This window comes from Sciurus carolinensis, chromosome 11 (assembly GCF_902686445.1).
Source record: "Sciurus carolinensis chromosome 11, mSciCar1.2, whole genome shotgun sequence".
Taxonomy (NCBI): domain Eukaryota; kingdom Metazoa; phylum Chordata; class Mammalia; order Rodentia; family Sciuridae; genus Sciurus; species Sciurus carolinensis.
In genome coordinates, this window is record NC_062223.1 from 23,444,751 (window position 1) to 23,462,112 (window position 17,362).

Consider the following 17,362-nt stretch of genomic DNA (forward strand, 5'->3'; position numbering starts at 1 on the left):
CTCAGTGGCAGAGCACTAACCTTGCATGCACAAGCCCATAGGCTTCATCCCTAGCACTACCCACACTCCACACAAAAATACCACCATGACTTGACCAAAAACTTACCAATATTAGATCATCAATGAACCCAGTTTTCTTGAATTCCTATCAAATTGTTATCTGGTCTCCACTGCCATTTTGATTTGCATTGGAGATATAAAATTTAACATTTTAATTTATAAATATCACATTTTCATACTTATTTTTCTAATTATTATTATTTTGAGGTGGGGACTGGGGATTGAACTCAGGGGCAATTGACCACTAAGCCACATCTATTTTGTATTTTATTTAGAGACAGGGTCTCACTGAGTTGCTTGGTGCCTTGCTTTTGCTGAGTCTATCTTTGACACTGTGATCCTCCTTGTCTCAGACTCCTGAGCTGCTCTAACTATTTTGATTACCTTTTAGAGAACCTTAAGAATGTCAAATGGGAAAGAAAGTGATGAGAGTCTCAAAGATGCTTTGAATGTTGGCACTAAGCTGAAACATACAGACTGGATTTCACAGAAATGTCTCACTTGGATATGAATAGGCATGATGAAAATCCATAATCACCCACAAAGACATTTTCTCTTTCTTGGATCCTCTATTCTTCATCCTATTAAGTCATCTGAAACACTCATTCTGCCCCTCTAATACCTGTCTGCTCCAACCCCCTGAAAAAATTGGAAGAAAATGGTAAGATGTTGTCACTAAATTGAGAAGACATTCAGGAGCAAAGGGTTATTGACATGGAGAGATTGTAGGGCTTTCTCTGGTGCTCAGGTATCATTGTCAGATAAATTAGAGAACCCTAGTTAAATTTGAGTCTCAGATAAATGATGAATTTTTTCTGTATGTCCTAAATATTGCATGGTGTATACTCAGAGAAAAATATTTGTTTATCTGATGTTCAAATTCAATTTGGTATCCTCTATTTTTGCTAAATCTAGCAACCCTATATCCAGAACAACTTAGTGTTTTATGGCAATCAGCACAACCAGTTCACCTGAGACCTTTCTTTAGTACTGTGAGCAGGGCTCCCTCAACCACATTTCCTTTAATGAGGACCCTTTCTCATACTATCATTTCTGGTAAAACTTCTTTGGTTCTGTAATCAAGAGACAGTTTCCAGATGTTCCAACATGGAGGACTCTCTATGGGCCTATGTTCAGATATCCAAGGACTTAAATATCATTGGGAAGACAAACTTTTTGTAGTCAATTCTGTTTAAAATTATTTATGATTGTTTTATCTTACTATTTTTAAACTTCAGTAGGACTTATCTTCTGTGCTGGATTATTCTGTGTAATAGGAGGCTAACTTGTGAATTGTATCAGGTACAGCAGAATCTCTGGCCTCCGTTCACTGGCAGTGTCTCACTGACTCCACCCATTTGTGAAAAACAAAAATCTCCAAATTTATTTGAAGAAGAAAGATTCATAATGTTCTGTAAAGAACTATTTCTTTATTTTCCTGATTTGGATAGCTTTTTGTGTTTCTTCTGATTGCTACTTAAAACTAATGTATAATTTCCATATCAGGATTCCTTTTCCCTCAAATGATAATATTTTACAGATCCAACAATTTGTATTTTCTTTAAATATGGGTAAATGTGATATTTAAAAATACTTTTTATAATTTTTTTCTGATAGTTCTTGTTTTGTCCCTCATGAATCAGCTTTATGTCCACGCTCTAAAAACATATTTAGATCATGTTCTCTTTGTTAGATTTCCTTAGAAGGTTCACTTAGTCCTTTCAAATACATTTCATTTAAATACCTATTTCTCTTGCAAACTCCTTTAAATTCTACCACACACAAGGAGATATATATTCCTGAAAACTCACAGTGGCCTAACTTCTCCCACTCACAGTGTACTTCTTCAAAGCGAGTTTCTCCATACAAAGTTCTCGAGAAAGAGCACGCTTCCCCTCAGTAACCCCATACATAACATGTGCAGTGGCTCAAAATTTCCCGAAATTGTTTTCCCATGAAAATCTGACAAAACCCAGGTCATCTTCTAAAAACCTTCCTTAGAAAACATCATCTGCACTTTCTCAGACCTGTGAACTTGCCTCCCGGTGGCAAAGGCAGCCCCACTGGTCTTGAGAGATTCATTTGGGGAGACACAGTACCCTTATTTCTATTCCATCTCCCTTTGGGGTCTTGTCCTAGAGGAAATTGGTTGCCTTTTCTCCAGGGGCCTCAAAACAGCAATTAACACTAAGGACTCATTTCTGATGTAATTCTTGTTTCATGGAAAATGTAAATGAGGTCAACAGCATCTTTAGAAACATTTTATGTAAAACTTAACTCAATTGAATACCATCTCCCTCTGCTCCATGAATATTCTCCCACTCCACAACTTTTTTTTAGAATGACAAAGTAGAGCAGAGATTATAATTTTTTTTTATTTATTCAACAATTATCTCTTAAATTTCTGCTATGCCTCTGTTCTTTGCAAAGTTTCAGCGCCCTTTTATTACTCTAACCAGCAGCAGGTAGATTCTTCCATTATGTCCCTTGACTACTTGGTTATGTTCTTGCCAGAGATACAATGTGGATAACTTTCTTCATATATATTCAGTATAAGACTACAAATGCTTGGAATTTGTTTCTTCCTGTCCTAGGAGCTAAATCTTACTAGAACCAGTATCCCCGGATGTCTAATGTTATTACAATATCTCAATATCCTACAAAAATATATGCTATTATTCATAGAATGATTTCTTCTTTGCTTCTGATTTAGAACATGACTTTCAGAAATTTATCCTGAATATTACAATCCCAAATATCTACAAAAGTCAAAATTCTTGATTCTTTTTTCCATCTCCAGTGATATTTGTTTTGATTATGCTTTTGTTACTTTTATATTCATACATGTGTTTTCATATATGCCTAAGATGCTGTCCTATAATCACTCTTTACAAAAAGCAACATATATCTTTTTGGATATACATAAATATCATTGGATGGATACACTTTTTTTTCACGTGGTTGAGAAAAGAGGGAATGGAAAATGCAATCATATCACTTGTTACCAAAATAAATATGTTCAAACTAAATCAAAATAAATCAGTGAATACATGATATAGAGACCAATTTATTCTCCAGTGAGTAAATCTGAGTGCATATTTAAGATCCTAATACTGGCTCTCCATGTCTGGTCTAGTCAATTTAATATATCTCAATTTTCTTCACAAATTTTAGTTCCTATAATTATCAGTAACTTTTTATGTATCTATCTACTGTTAATGTGTACTTGTCAAACAGATCTGTGAGATATCTCACCTATCTTTAGAGTATCATTTATGTTATTTATACATCAAAATATTACTGAGGTAGGGAAACTTCTATGCAACACTTTATGATTCCTCATGACTACATTCATTTTATGCATTTTGTCACAATTTCTGCAAATTAACCCATACTTAACCATCACTCAGACCTTGGTGAGGTGTGGTTGTCTATATATACATTGGTATGGTTTTCTCTCCAACCAAAATGTGGATTTCTGGTGATCAGAAAGGGTTTCCCCTGTGTCTGTCCTCACATATCCACAGGGTCTCTCAAGACTGGACATTACAGAGGAAAGTATCAAGCAGGACACTTGTCTTTAGTCCCTTCATCTGGAATGTTTGCTCTCACTCTGTTCTCACCTTGTTGGGAATAATAATGTGTCCAAAGTTAAAGTTTATTTATTAATAGTCAAAGCTACTCAGTATCCCAAAACTTATCTTCTACTCTTCTAGGTTTATCTTACCTAATAGTGCCCTTAGGTTTTTGGTGTTACCGTATAAATAGTGATAAACTAGAAAGTATGAGTGAAATGTGAAAATTCAGTATAAAGAGAGTGTTAATATGGACACAATATGGACTCAAATTCTTTCTCCTGACAAAATTCTACATAAGAACATTGATAACTTGAATCTGTACCACAATTTATCTGTTCTAAGACAGTTTCATCTCTTATGAAATCTCTATAGTTGAAGATACTTTACAATTAATAGTAAAGATGTCATTGTAATCTCAAATCATTAATTAGCAAAGTTTATTTCTTGTGAGCATGTGAACAGTACTGAATATACCTTGTCAAAATTTAAGCTCAATAAAATCTTGAGAGGTTAGAACAATGAGTAAGTGTTGAAATGTAGGAAAACAAGAATTGAAAAAGTGAAGATAAAATTTCCAAATTAAAAAATGAAGGTTGAAACACCAATTTAGTTTTTTTGAATTGGGTCTATTGATTTTCTAACTTTTTATAAATACAAGGTTAGAAACTTCATTTTAAAAGCAAGTCCAAGTAGAAATGGTCATAATTCATAGTGTATTTACAAAGGAAGAATCGATGTTCCACAGGAGAAAAGGCTGAATCAAGAAATGTTCCTGAGAAAGACAAAAAGTGACAAAGATTATCTTATGAAGACTAAATACACATGTAAGATGAAGGTTAGAAATCTACTTACAAGTGAAAGTATTTTATCCTCAGTGTACTGTAGATGTAACATGAATATAAGAAGTTCAGGCATGGTAAAAGCAGTAGTCTGCTACTCATAATAATGGCATTTACCTGATTAACAGTGATGAATAAGAACAGATACAGAATCCATAGAGACAACTATAGAATGTATTATAAATAAATGATTATAAAAAGTGTTTACCCATGACATGTAACTTTTCTCCTAAGATTTTTATGAAATTATTATTATCACAATACACATTTTTCATCCCTTAACCCAAATTATGTTAACACCCTGGATAACATTTTGGAATCCACCACTTTTCTGAGAGCTTCTTTCACATCCTTGTTCCTCAGGCTGTAGATCAGGGGGTTCAGCATGGGGATCATCACGGTGTAGAAGACTGTGGTCACTTTGTCAATGTCCAGACTAGTGCCAGAACTGGGCTGGCAATAAATGAACAGGATTGTTCCATGGAAGATGACTATGGCTGTGAGGTGGGAGGCACAACTGGAATAAGCTTTGTGCCTCCCCTCTGCAGAGCACATCTTCAGGATGGTGATGAGGATGAACAGGTAGGAGGTAAGGATGATGATGGTAATGACCTCATTGAAATTGACTACAATGAAGAGCAGCACTTCATTCACAGTGACATCAGAGAAAGCAAGATTCAAGAGTTGGGGTAGGTCACAGAAGAAGTGGTTAATCACATTTGACTTGTAACCTGGGATGTCAAGAGTTAAGCAGAGATGAATGACAGCAGACACTGATGCTAAGAGGTAACAGCCAGAGACCAACTCTGCACAGAGCTTCTGGGACATGATGACCATGTACAACAATGGGTTGCAGATGGCCACAAAGCAGTCATAGGCCATCACTGCCAGCAGGAAGACCTCTGTGATTGCATAAGTACAAAATAAATAGAGTTGCACCATGCAGCCCTGGAAAGAAATGGCTTTGTCCTTGGAAAAGATGTTGGCCAGTATTTTGGGCACTATGATTGTGGAGTAGCAGAAGTCCACAAAGGACAAGTGACTGAGGAAAAAGTACATGGGAGTGTGCAGGTGAGAGCTGAGCTGGATCAGTGGGACCATGCCCAGGTTGGCCAGAACTGTGACTCCATAGATGAGAAGGAACACCAGGAAGAGAGGGACTCTCAGCTCGGGGACATCTGACAATCCCAGGAGAATGAACTCAGTCACAGTGGTGCAGTTTTTCTCCGTCATTGTCACAACAAGTCAAGTTAAGGAATACATATGAGAAGTTTTGAGCTAGTTAAGGGAGGAGATCAAAGAGAAAATATATTAATATTAAACACATTCATTGATTGTAAGAGAAACATAACTCATGTTTTCAAAATGTTCAAGTTTTATGAATAATATAAAATATGAATCTCTGTAGATCTTACTATGAAAGTTAATTTAAGCATGAGCAGCTATCTTGAATGATTCTCAGTTAACTACGACCCTGTACAGTTAAGATGATTCATTGAATTAGGTGGTTTAGCAGAGTTTGAATAGATTCAAAGACATACTTTAATGCTGCTTAGAAATTAGCTTGGATTCACTAAGAAGTTATGATCATGAATTGTAAAACAAGTATAAAATTTTTGGTGTACTTTTTTGTTGAGGTTTAAAATCTTTCAGTAACCTAAATCTGCACGTACGATTTACCTAAAATTCTATTGTAGTGTGTGAACATTTTCTTTGAATCTTGTAGTTCATGAAGACTCTCTATAATTAGAATTAGTCAATAAAAAAGGGCCTTAACACATACACTCAAAGACACAATTGTTTTTATTATCAAATTAGCAAAGTTATGATTTCATTAAAACAATAATTATGAAGTCCTATAATGTCACAGAAAAAAATTTGCACATTTTTTAATAAATTAGGCAACATTTATTGAAAGTCTTAACATTTCAAATAGTAAAAGTTGTTATTTTAATTAGATATTTTATTCTTAGTAAAACAATATCAGAAATGATTATATTGAAAAGTTATGGAAATTTATGTTCAATGGTACATTATTGTCTGTGACTGTTTTGACAATATTCAAAAATAAAGTTATTTAAACTATGCTTTATCATATCTATGGTAGAAATGTACTTTCAAATTGTTTTAAAATGACAAATTTTAAAGAATAGACACCAGTAATACCTAGAGTGCAAGGGTTTACTTGTAAATGAGAATTATGTTTAGAAGTGAATACAGGTAGATACACCATATGTCATCAAATTAATTTGACTACAACCCAGATATAAAATATTTCAATCACATTAAAATAGAGGTAGATGAAAACTTTCTAAGGTCCCTCAAAGAGTTATTTGGGTAAAGGGGTAATATTTTATATTTCATGTAAGTGGAAACTACCATACAGACCTTTCCCTTAAGAAAGAGGCCTACGGAAGTTGAAAGATCTTACTTTATGCCTTCCTTCTTACCTTGTAGAAATAGAGACTTTGCTATGCCATTGTAATCCAAATTGACTGAAGATGGTCTGGAAGAGAAACAGCCTGATATTTTCTCTGTATCTTTAATCAATTTTCATGAAATGGCAATAAATTATTCACCTGAAACCATGGTTTTCTTGTGTCTTAAACATTTAAAAAAGAGAAGAAAGAGAATGAGAAGGAGAACAGAAAAAAAAGAAAGGAAAGAAAGGAAAGAAAAGAAAGTTAAGATATTTGCCTGAATGCAAATGAAAAATCCTCTTTAAAAATTCTATTTCAATGTTCTATAGTAATAGGGAACTAAACTACAACAACTCCGTAGAAAATCTAAAAGTATCCTCTGCTAAGCAGAGGTAGTTCATTACCAGCTTGCAGGAATATTAAAAAAACCTTCAAAATTAGGGTGGCAGTGGTAATCATGAGCTCATCTTTGATCATTAAACACCTTATGAAGGATACTGGTGTGGCAAAAGTTGGAAAAATAAGAGGAAAAGAGAAAGTCTACCATTTTTTAGTTTGCATTTTTATATGCATTGATGTTTTATGTTGCAGAAGAAATGGTTCTAATTTCTCTCCTGTCTCTTAAATACAAGAAACAAATATTTAAAAAGTAAGGGCATGAGATAAGTGTTCTCATAAAAATTCTTTAATTCTAAGACAAATGAGTTAAACATATCATTAATTATGATTGGTTGCTCAGAAAGTACATGTCTTTTCATTTTCAAGTACCTAGAGTCTAGTTTTAGAGAACAAACCTGTGATATAGATGTTTCCTCACTGGAACTGAATGTGTTAGATGTGTATAGAATGCTATTATACTGTAAATTAAACTCCTGGGAAATGGATCCCTTACTTAAAACAATTACTAATCTCTATGGCATAAGAAAATAAATGAAAATCGAAGTAAAAATTGATGTTACCGAAGGCTCAAAAATAATGAATCTCTGTGGAATGTGATCAGAAAATCTGGTTTAAAACCACCATACTTGGTGCTATATTACAGAGTAGGGTGAACATAGTTAACAATAATGCATTGTATATTTTAAATGGCCAGAAAAGAGAATATTCAATGTTTTCATGCAATAAAATGACAAATGTTTGTGGTCAAAGATATATAATTGCCCTGATATGATCAGTGCATCATGTATACATGCATAGAAGCAGCATACTGTGTCCTATAAATATGCACAATTTTGGGCCAATTAAAAAGAAAAAAATATCCTGAGTGGGGGAAAAATAATTTGACACCAAACCTTCTTTTTTCTAGATTTTATGGGTGATTGGAATTCTGTATCCTAGTATCTGATATATGAGGCACAGCTTGTATTGCATTGGAATTATGATAAATATTTCTGACGAACTTTCCCTTTCTCATAAGATTACAACAATCCTCAGATTCCAGGAGGGCAGACTGTGTACAGCAACACTGGAGTTTCTTCTCATACAGTAAAGGTAATGGATCTGCTGGTCAGATCGCTGTAATCATAGGACACACTTATTGAGCAGGCATTGTGTGTCAGAATCTATGTAAATATTTTCTTTCTTTTTTTTTTTGTGGGGGGGGACGGATCAGGTATTGAACCCAGGGTGTTTAACTACCTAATAAAATGCCAAGCCCATGCTCTGTGTTTTATTTATTAATTTTGAGACAGGGTCTCACTGAGTTGCTTAGGGCCTTGCTAAGTTGCTGAGTCTGGCTTTGAATTTTCAATCCTCCAGCCTCAGACGCTTGAGCCACAGGAATTACGGAAGTGGGCTACCACGTCCAGCTCTAAATCATGTCTATCTGTTGTACTTTAAACAAGGCAAAGAGTTGCTGGAGAAGGCAACTGCTTCCTGTTTTTTCCCAACCATGTGACTGTATGGAGTAAAGAACAGACTCAGAGCCAGTGTTAGGACCTGTCTCATGCACATATTTGGACTATAGGGCAGAATAAAAAAGAAAGAAAGAAAAAAAAAAGAATGAAAAGAAAAATGTGGAACCAGAGGAACCTTCCCTGCAATGTTTCCTGATTCCTCCAGACCATATTCATTATTATGTAATAGTCACAATTTCTGTGAATTAGCTCTTGTTTAACTGATGTTAGCATCTCAGTGTAACTTAGTTATTCATATATACAACAGCATGGTTTTCTCTCCCAACCAAAATGTGGATTTCTGGTGATCAGAAAGGGTTTTCCCTGATCTGTTGCCCTTCTCACACATTCCCATATCCTCTCTAGAATGGATACTTACATAGAAAAGTTTCAAGCAGAACACTTATCTTCATTCCCTTTATCTGGAATGTTTGCTCTTGCTCTGATCTCTGCCTTGTCAGGAATAAGGGTGTGCACACAGTTAAAGTTAATTGCCAAAGCCACTCTAGATCATAAATCTTATCTTCTATTCTTTTTGGTTTTTCTTACTCTACGTTGAACTTAGGTTTTTGGTGTAAAGATCTTATAGTTGTGAATCGTAAAATCTTGAGTGAAATGTGAAAATTCAGTATAAAAAGGATGATATTGTGGACTCACTTGCTGCTCTTCCTCCTGATGAGATTTTAAATAAGAGCACTGATATTGGAATCTCTACCAAATTTTATCTAGTTTAAGACAGTTTCATTTGTTTAAAGATCTCTATGGTAGATTGTATCTTATAATTAATAGTAAAGAAATCACTCTGATTTCTAATTATTAATTAGCAAAATGTATTTCTTGTGACCATGTGAACACCAGTGTTAAAATTTAATGTCAATGGGGGCTCGCATTGTAGCTCATTTCCTAGCATGTGTGAGATACTGTGTTTCAGTTTCAATAACACATATAAATAAACAAAATAAAGACCCACTGACAATTTTAAAAAATTGAAAATATTTAATATCAATAAAATTCTATGAGTTAGGCAGAATTAGTTATTGTTAAAATGTAAGAAGCCAAGAATTAAAGAAATTATGTTCCAAGTTATATAATTAAGGTAGAAAAACCAATCCTAGTTTTATGAACTGGATCTTGTGACTTTTTAATGTTTTATGACTGGGAGAATCTTAATTTAAACAAGTGAGTGCAAAGTACAAATTTAAGTAAATCATAATGGATTTATAAAGGAAAATTCAATGCTGCATATGAATTAAGAAATGCTGCTTAGGTACACAGAAAATAGTGATAAAAGATCTTTATATGAAGAATAAATACACATGGAAGAAACAGAAAGAAAGTTAGGGTTATGCACTTACAAGGTACAGTACATATTTAATCCAAAATGTATTGGAGAGGTAGCATGAGAATCAGAAGATAAGAAAAAGTGAAAAAGAAGCCTAAGTAATAGATGCACCTGCTCATAATAATGGTGATTCAGTGACTAATAATGAGGAAGAGACATGAGGCAGAACCCACAGAGAAAGAGATAGAATGGATTATATATAAGGAGTTATAATAGATGCTTGCAAAAGACACATAATTTATTTATTCTAATATTCTTGTGAAATGAATATTGTCTCCATTTATCAAAATAAAATAATGTGCAGAGTTCTAAAAATAATGGACATTGCAACAACTACCATGGCAATACAGGAAATAAGAAGAAAAAAATAACAATTAACAAAATATGTGCATGAATGGAATTCTTATGCTTGCATAAACTAGTTGACGAGAAGCTGTTCTTCATTATTGATATCAGGAATTTAAGTTTTAAAAATATTATGTTTTCCCTAAAGATTACTGAAACAAATGACTTGTGAGTTCATTAAAGTACATGATAGATTAAAACAAGTTAAACATTCATGTTCTAAGAGGGCTACTACTCATACCACTTTACAATATTACAAATTGAAGACAAACATATCAATAATCTGCAACTTTTGAAAATGCTGAATCCTGTCTTTATGAATTGAAAATGCACAAAGATTAGAGAACCAAAAGACTCTCTCATGCCTGCCTACCTCCTCCTCATCTTCCACTTTTCAACTCCTAGGCCCATCTCTTCACACTTATTACAAAATATGCTTTATTAAATTGCCTGGCATAATATTTTGGAGTCCACCACTTTTCTGAGAGCTTCTTTCACATCCTTGTTCCTCAGGCTGTAGATCAGGGGGTTCAGCATGGGGATCACCACGGTGTAGAAGACTGTGGTCACTTTGTCAATGTCCAGACTAGTGCCAGAACTGGGCTGGCAATAAATGAACAGGATTGTTCCATGGAAGACGACTATGGCTGTGGGGTGGGAGGCACAGGTGGAAAAAGCTTTGCGCCTCCCCTCTGCAGAGCACATCTTCAGGATGATGATGAGGATGAACAGGTAGGAGGTGAGGATGATGGTGATGGTAATGACCTCATTGAAATTGACCACAATGAAGAGCAGCACTTCATTCACAGTGACATCAGAGCAAGCAGATTTAAGAGTGGGGGTAGGTCACAGAAGAAGTGGTTGATCACATTTGACTTGTAACCTGCGATCTCAAGAGTTAAGCACAGGTGAATCAGAGAGCAAATAGATGCATAGAGATAACAACCAGAAACCAGCTGTGCACAGAGCTTCTGGGATATGATGACCATGTAGAGCAGTGGGTTGCAGATGGTCACAAAGCGGTCATAGGCCATCACTGCCAGCAGGAAGACCTCTGTGATTGCATAAGTACAAAATAAATAGAGTTGCACCATGCAGCCGTGGAAAGAAATGACTTTATCCTTGGCAAAGATATTGGTCAGCATTTTGGGCACTATGATTGAGGAGTAGCCAAAGTCCACAAAGGACAAGTGGCTGAAGAAAAAGTACATGGGAGTGTGCAGGTGAGAGCTGAGTTGGAACAGTGCAACCATGCCCAGGTTGGCCAGAACTGTGATTCTGTACATGAGAAGGAACACCAGGAAGAGAGGGACTCTCAGCTCAGGGACATCTGGCAATCCCAGGAGAATGAACTCTGTCACAGTGGAACAATTTTCTGCAGTCATTGTCAACAGATGTCAGGTTAACTTACTTATGGTAAGTTTTGGTTTACTTCTGGGAAGACATCAAAGAGAAAGTGAGAGGTGGTTATTAATTTTAGGAAAAAGTAACATTAGAATGAAATGTATGCATGAATTCTAAGAGGAATGTAACTGTCAAATTTACAAAATGTTCAATAATTTTAACAATACTCTAACCTATATATCTCCATAGAGTTCACAAATGAAAATTAATTTCAACCTAATCAATAATCTTGAATGATTCTCAGTCATTAATTTCCTTGCGCATTTCATATCATGTATAGAATTAGGTGGTTTGATTGACTTTGAAATAGATTCTAAGATATTCTTTAATTTTACATGGAAATTAACTTCTAGTCACAAAATTTTTAAAAATTTATTACAATAAATATAAAAGTTACTGTGTACATTTTACTGTTATTATTAAATTTATCAATAACCTTAAATTTTCCCATACAAGTTATCTAATTTTCTCTTTTATTTATAATTTCCCTTTTTTACAGACTGTATTTTGATTCATTGTACAGAAATGGGGTATATCTTTTTGTTTCTATGGTTGTGCATGATGTAGATTCATACAATTCGGGTAACCATACATGTACATAGGGTCATGATGTCTGTCTCATTCTATTGTTGAGGTACATGAACATTGTCCTTGAAAATAGTGTTTCATGAAGACTCTTTCAAATCGGAGTCATTCAGAACCAAAAAGGAAAATGAATACATACAGTTTAAGGCATAATAGGTTTTATAAAATTACTGATTATTTATTTCAATTTAATGGTAATTATGAAGTCTTTTAATGACACAGAAAGAAAAACACATCTTTCTTGCTTTTTGTAAAAGCAATTAGACAACACTTATTGAAAATCTTAACACTGACAACAATAAAAACTAAATGATTTTTAAACTACCAGATATAATTCACAGTAATATATTATCACAAATGATTACATTGAAAAATTAGGAAAAAATATCTTCAATTCTCATTATTGTTTATTAGTTTTGACAATATTCATAAGTGAAAGAATTATCAACCTGTGGTTCATCATATCTACTGTGGAAATTTACTTTCAGATTGTTTTTAAAAAATTTAAAAAAGGAGACACCAGCAGTACATAGGAGGCAAACTTTTAGTTGTAAGCGAGGGTATATATGTAGAAATGTTAAAACAGACAGACACTCCATATGTCATCAACTTAATTTGGCTATGACCCTTATATATAAGTGGTTTATTCAGATTTTAAAAAGGTAAGTGAAAATTTTGTAAGGTCCCTCAAAGTTTTATTTGTGTAAAGAGGGTAAATTGTATATTTCATGAAAGTGGAAACTATCATCCAGATCTTTCCCTTAAGGAAGAAGCCAATAGAATTTAAGTAATTTTACTCTCTGCCCTCTCTAAATTGTAAGAACAGATACTTACTTCATTAACATATTGTAATGAAAACTGAGTGAAGACCGTCTGAACTCAAACAGTCTGATCGTTTCTCTGTATTGTGAGTCAGTTTTAAAGTAATTAAAACAAACTATTCTCATGAATTCAAGTCCATTTCAAAAAGCTAAGACTCTTGCTTGGATAAAAGAGGAAAATCCTCTTTGAACAATTTATTCCCAATATTCTATGCTAACAGGGAACTAGTCTATGATAAATCCAAAGAAAACCCAAAAGTATCCTTCTACACTGAGCAGAGGACATTCATGACCACCTCACAGTCACACTCACACAACCCAAGACTGGGGTAGCAGTGGAAATCACCAGCTCATCTGTGGTCACTGCAGATCTCACGAAGACTGCTGATGTGGCAAAGGTGGGGGAGAAAGAGAAAGAGAGAAAGTTTAACGTTTTTACTTTGTAATTTTTATATGCATCAGTGTTTGATGATGCAGAAGAAATAGTTGTAATCTCTCCCCTGTCTCTTAAATAAAATTAAAAAATTTTGAAAAGTAAGGGCATGAGATAAGTATTATCATAAACATTCTCTAAGTCAAAGACAGATGAGTTAGACATATTTTTTTTCTCAAAAAATATATGTCTTTTCATTTTTCAAGTCCCTAGAGTCTAGTTGTAGTGAACAAAACTGTGGTATGGACGTTTCTTCCCTGGAATTGAGCTGAAGGTGTTAGATATGAATAGAATGAAATAAAAGACTTTATAATATAAACTATGCCCCTGGGAAATGAATGCCTTAGCTAAAAATATATTAATCTCTATGGTATAACAAAGTGAGGAAAAAATCAAAGTAGAAATTGATGTCATTTAAAAGGTTTAAAAATAATTAATCTCTGTGGAATGTGATCAGAAAATGTTTTTGGAAGCACTGTAACTTGGTATTCTATTGCAGAGTGGGGTGAACATAGTTAACAATAATGCACTATACAATTTAAATGGTCAGAAGAAACAATTTTCAATGTTTTCACCACAAAAAATAAACATGACGAATGTTTGAGGTGATAGTTATACAAATTACCCTGATTTTATCATCATCATGTACACATATAGAAACAGCACACTGTGCCCTATAAGTAAGTACTATGTGCCAATGAAAAAGAAAAAAAATTCTACATTGAGAAAAAAAATGTTTAAATCCAAACTTACTTACTTCCAGAATTTTGGGGTAGTTGCACTTCTGTGTCCTATTATCTGATATGTGAAGCACAGCTTGTTTTGCCATTTGAAATTACCATGAAAATTTCTGAAGAACTTTCCCTTTCTCTTAAGATTACAAAACCCCTTAGCTTCCAGGAGGGCAGACTGTGTGGAGTCACACTAGAGCTTCTTCAAATACAGTAAAGGTAATGAATCTGCTGGCCAGATAGCTCTAATGGTGGGACACGTTTATTGAGCAAGCATTGTTAGAATCTATCTAAATCTTATCTAAACATTGTCTTTTTTAATCTTCCTAATAACCAGTCAAGAAACAATTTTGTTTTTATGCACGTCTTACAAAGAAGGTGATGGAAGCACAATCAGTCATAATTTGAACAAAGTTGAAGAGAAGGCCACAGCTTCCTGTTTTTCCCACCTACATGACTGTATGGAGAAATGCAGAGATTCAGAGCTAGTGTTTTTTTTTTTTTCAGTGCTGGAGGTTGAACCCAGGAACCTGTGCTTGCAAGGCAGGCACTCTACAAAGTGAACTATATATCCAGTCCCAGAACCAGTGGTAAGACCTGTCTGATCCAGCCCAACTGTGCCAAAGGAGTGGGTTTGGATGCAGAGAGGTCAAAGAAAGTGCCTAGAGACAGCATGGGAGACACATAGTATGTTGGGAAAAGCTTACAGGAGATCACTGATGCTCCAGGAAGAATTCAGTGGCAACAGCAGACAGCACCTCCATCCCTCTTGTCCTTTGTCAGGCAGTGCCTCCTGTCCCTGCTGGAGTTTTGTCCAGTGGCAGCTACCTGGATGAGTGGCATGCATCCTTTCCAATCATAGAGGGTCTGTAAGGTAGGATGCAGGTGCAATGACATTATCATCATTCCTTTGCTTGGCCTGCTTGTCTGACCAGCAGTCGAAGGAGTGTCATGAAACAGCACAACTTTGATTGGTTCTCAAATTCTAGGGAAGGTGAAAGGATGAGAAATAAAAGTAATAAAGGAGAGAAAGACAAACAAGCAATATAGGAAATCTTGTGAGCAGGAACAGCCCAATTAAAAGCTCATGAGTTAGTGCCCATATCTCTCGAAGCTCCAGGCAGCTTGGCATCTCAAGGATATTGAGTACACTCTTCTACCCGAAGACAGCAAACAACTGGCATTTGAACCCAAAGCCAGTAAATTCTGTGAGGCACAGAATCCTCCATGGGCAGGCCATCACCAGTGACTGAGCAGTCTCAAACTGGCGAGAAACCACCAAGAGTTCTCAGAAGGGCATCACCTCCACCTTGGGATGGTTCAAAAAAACCTATAATTAATTAGCTCCTCCCAACCAAGGAGCAATTGTCTTGTACATGCCAGAAAATAGATTTCTGCAGACAACACTAACTTGCCCTTCTTCTCTGTGTGCCTAAGCAAAAGCCAGTGTGAGTCTAAACTTTCTGGTCCAGGCTTGCTCTTGATGTTCCCTTAACTTGGTTGGATGTTTTGATGTTTGGGAACAGATAGGAGGCATCCAGAGACTTGGTGTTTACAGATGATACAGGATGACAGGTGATGTCATTTTAATGAATGAGTGTGCAGTACCAGAAGGCATCATGTGGGAGCCACATTACCCATCTTTTGTAGGACTGCACTTTGACCTCATAATGTCAATGTAGGCAAGGGCTTGTGCCTGCCTCTGTGTATTGCTGGTGTACACCATGACTATACAACGTGCACATGTTCAAAAGGTCATTTCAGATAAATTAAATTCCATAATTCCCACTATCAAAATAGTTCTAAAATGATCTTCTAGGAACTTCATAGGAGGTTGAAGAGACATCTAAATATTATTTTTCACACTTTTCAAAAGAAAAGAGAAGCTCTGATGAAATCATATATATGCCCATGTGTAAAATCCTGTGGATCCAAATTGGGAGAGTTTCAAATATTGTTGTTCTTAGAACTGTTTTGAGTTATTTTAATTCTTATTGATGTCATCTTAAACAAATGATAGTGAAATAGATAAAAAGTTAAAAAACCCCAGAAACACATCCATACCTGCATTGATACACTTTCCTGAATTTAGTGAGTAAATACACACTCTCAAAGTTTAGTTTTAATGAAGTATTATAAGGTTAGTAAAGATAGTATACATTAAGATGAAGGAAACAGAGGATTGAAGGAGTTAAATTCTTCCAAACTGAAAAATTCAGAGTCAAAGTACCAGTCCAGGCTTTCATGAAATCAAGTCCATTGTTTTTCAAACATTATTACACAACAGTATATGCTTCATTTAAACATGTGAATGCAATTCAGAAACTGAAATAATAATGCAACCTCAAAGTGCCAGTGGTGTACATCAATCAGGAATGAATGAACACATATAATTTAGATACATAAAAGACACCAAGATGCATGCAAAGAACATGAACAGAGCTTAGAAATTATATGTGTTTCCTTAATCATTTCATCTATAGTGAACTGAAGTGTTAGCATGAAAATAAGAAGAAAACAAAGTGAAAAAAGAGACACTTCAGAAACTGTTACCCCTAATAATGTTTTTGTAAATGGTTACAAGTATATATAAGGAGGAGAGAGAGAGGGACAGACATGGGGCAATAATTATCTACTAGGGATCAGTCTAAGCTGATGCCTTCAGGTTCTGTAACTCAATATTTGTAATGTAACTGTGAAATTACTATCATATTATACATGAAATGAGGTATCATCTAAGGTTCAAGCACCAGACATTAGGACAACTGCAGAAAAAAAAATGGAAAAAAAATATAGTAAATAACATATATAAAGTAACAAAAAAATAAACTCATAAAAGTATGTAGTGACATATAGATTTATCATCCTGTGGATACAGTGTCAATTGTGTTATCCTCATTATGAAATGA

The 17,362-nt window shown here is 34.8% G+C and overlaps 1 protein-coding gene and 1 pseudogene across 1 annotated transcript; both read right to left on the reverse strand.

Annotated features, from left to right (window-relative positions):
- Window positions 1-4,765: 4,765 nt before the first annotated feature.
- LOC124959200 (olfactory receptor 5L1-like) lies at window positions 4,766-5,710 on the reverse strand. The gene has a single exon (XM_047517797.1). It carries the CDS (start codon window positions 5,708-5,710, stop codon window positions 4,766-4,768), a length of 945 nt encoding a protein of 314 aa, XP_047373753.1.
- Window positions 5,711-10,920: 5,210 nt separating this feature from the next.
- LOC124959201 (olfactory receptor 5L2-like) lies at window positions 10,921-11,864 on the reverse strand (annotated as a pseudogene).
- Window positions 11,865-17,362: the final 5,498 nt, after the last annotated feature.